The sequence below is a fragment of the Electrona antarctica genome (assembly GCF_951216825.1).
Source record: "Electrona antarctica genome assembly, chromosome: 2".
Lineage (NCBI taxonomy): Eukaryota > Metazoa > Chordata > Actinopteri > Myctophiformes > Myctophidae > Electrona > Electrona antarctica.
In genome coordinates, this window is record NC_136807.1 from 30,096,016 (window position 1) to 30,098,034 (window position 2,019).

At 43.2% G+C, this 2,019-nt stretch overlaps 1 protein-coding gene across 1 annotated transcript in view; it reads right to left on the reverse strand.

Annotated features, from left to right (window-relative positions):
* Positions 1-2,019, reverse strand: part of LOC306932827 (cadherin-4-like) — a gene marked incomplete at its 5' end in the record, with an annotated part of 93,788 nt that overhangs the window by 79,407 nt on the left and 12,362 nt on the right. Inside the window, one exon of the mRNA XM_079514766.1 lies at positions 1,307-1,533. Within this exon, the coding sequence (XP_079370892.1) occupies positions 1,307-1,533 (227 nt within the window). The remainder of the gene's footprint in view (positions 1-1,306; positions 1,534-2,019) is intronic.

Sequence of the window (2,019 nt, forward strand, 5' to 3'; positions counted from 1 at the left end):
AAGGCCACTGAGCTGGTGCCATGAGCTTGACAGAATGTTCTCGACAGAATGTTCTCCCCAGCTTAACTTCTTTCCATGGATGCGAGTCTGTGCTTTTGCATTCTTGGTGTTTAGATAAGACCACAATCTCTAGCATCTTCATTCACCACCAGCTTGCAACAGTGAGCATTATTAACTGTTGCAGGAGTTCACAGTCACATTCATTAGTGGATACTTTCAGTTGACCATTCACCCAAAACATGAGCTCATTTAATGAACGTGCTCTTTGAGCCATAACAAATTAGCTGAATGATGGCTAAAGTTTTGTGAAGTGGCTCATAAACAAAATGACCAGTGGTTAAAGCAGATTTGGGATGGGCTTCTATAGGGTACTTAGGAGAAAAAACTGCAAAAGTGTCTCATATTAACATTAAGGTTTTCTGGTTGTTCTATATATATAGAATGCTACAGAGGACTGCCGGGGGACAGCTAGTGGACACAACAATAACTGGTTGTTCTATATCTATAGAATGCTACAGAGGACTGCCGGGGGACAGCTAGTGGACACAACAATAACTGCTTGTTCTATATCTATAGAATGCTACAGAGGACTGCCGGGGGACAGCTAGTGGACACAACAATAACTGCTTGTTCTATATCTATAGAATGCTACAGAGGACTGCCGGGGGACAGCTAGTGGACACAACAATAACTGCTACACGATGACAAATTACATATTATGGACCATAAATAATGGTTACTTTGAATGTCATGAGAGCTAAATCAACTCATTATATCTGGAATGTCATTAGCCACAGCAAACAAACAAAAAGCTAAACCGCAAAATACAATGAATTCAAAAATGTGCAGTGCCTTTATTACGATCATGTCATATAATCATATTGTCATCAGCTGGGCGGGTGAGCTGTGTGCTTTCCCCAACACTATTGGGGAGTGGAGTTTAGCGAACGGTCCATTTCACTGTGTTATAGCAACACGGTCCAGTAACAGTTACTATCCAGTTAACGTCGTCTATCTAGCCAATGAATCCAATGAAGTGCATTGTGCTTGTGTTGTTTAGCAGACGTGGTGTAGGAATCTCTACCAGCTCTTCCCCAATGGCAAGAGGATTGAGGATTGTCTGTCTGTCAGTCAGTCAGTCAGTCAGTCAGTCAGTCAGTCAGTCAGTCAGCAGTCAGTCAGTCGATGTCTGTCTCTCTCCACTTTAACTAATTCTTAGTCATTAGAACGATTTGGAGGTGTGTGTGTATGCATGTGTGTGGCATGTACACGTGCATACACACATGCGTGTGTGAACTTTGCCCACCTCATTGCCATTCTGTTGGGGTAACGGAGGGTCAATCAGGGCCAGCTGCACTACGGTCTCCCACACGTGTGCGTGTGGACTGCTGGCGGTCAGCTTGAACTGGACAGGTTCATCCAGGCTGTCGGCGTCTAGCTGAGTAAAGATAGATCCGTCCGTCCGCACACTGAAGTTGGGATCACTGCTCTTGAACACCACTCCATTGTTCCCCATGCAGTCATCAAACTTCACTGCAGAGAGAGAGAGAGAGAGAGAGAAACAGAGACAGAGAGAGGTTCAGATACTATGAAGAAACAAACCATAAATACAGACTGATTTGATTAAGTAAGTCATCAATACAGGCTCAATATCACAGATGCACGTGCGCACACAACACACAACACACAATACACACACACACACACACACACACACACACACACACACACACACACACACACACACACACACACACAACACACACACACACACACACACACACACGCCTGCATGCACACTAAGGCAGCATATATTAATGTGTCCTCTCAATGTATTGAGAGAAATTACAATTTTAATTCAATATGATGTGAAATGACCCATAACGGTGGTCCTACAAGATCCATGTTAATGAGAACGATTATCTCTATTCAATAAGCACTCTTCATTCCCTGGGGAAGATCATCGCTCTGCACTCTGTATAAATAAATATATCTATATCTACGCCCATTAATTACACA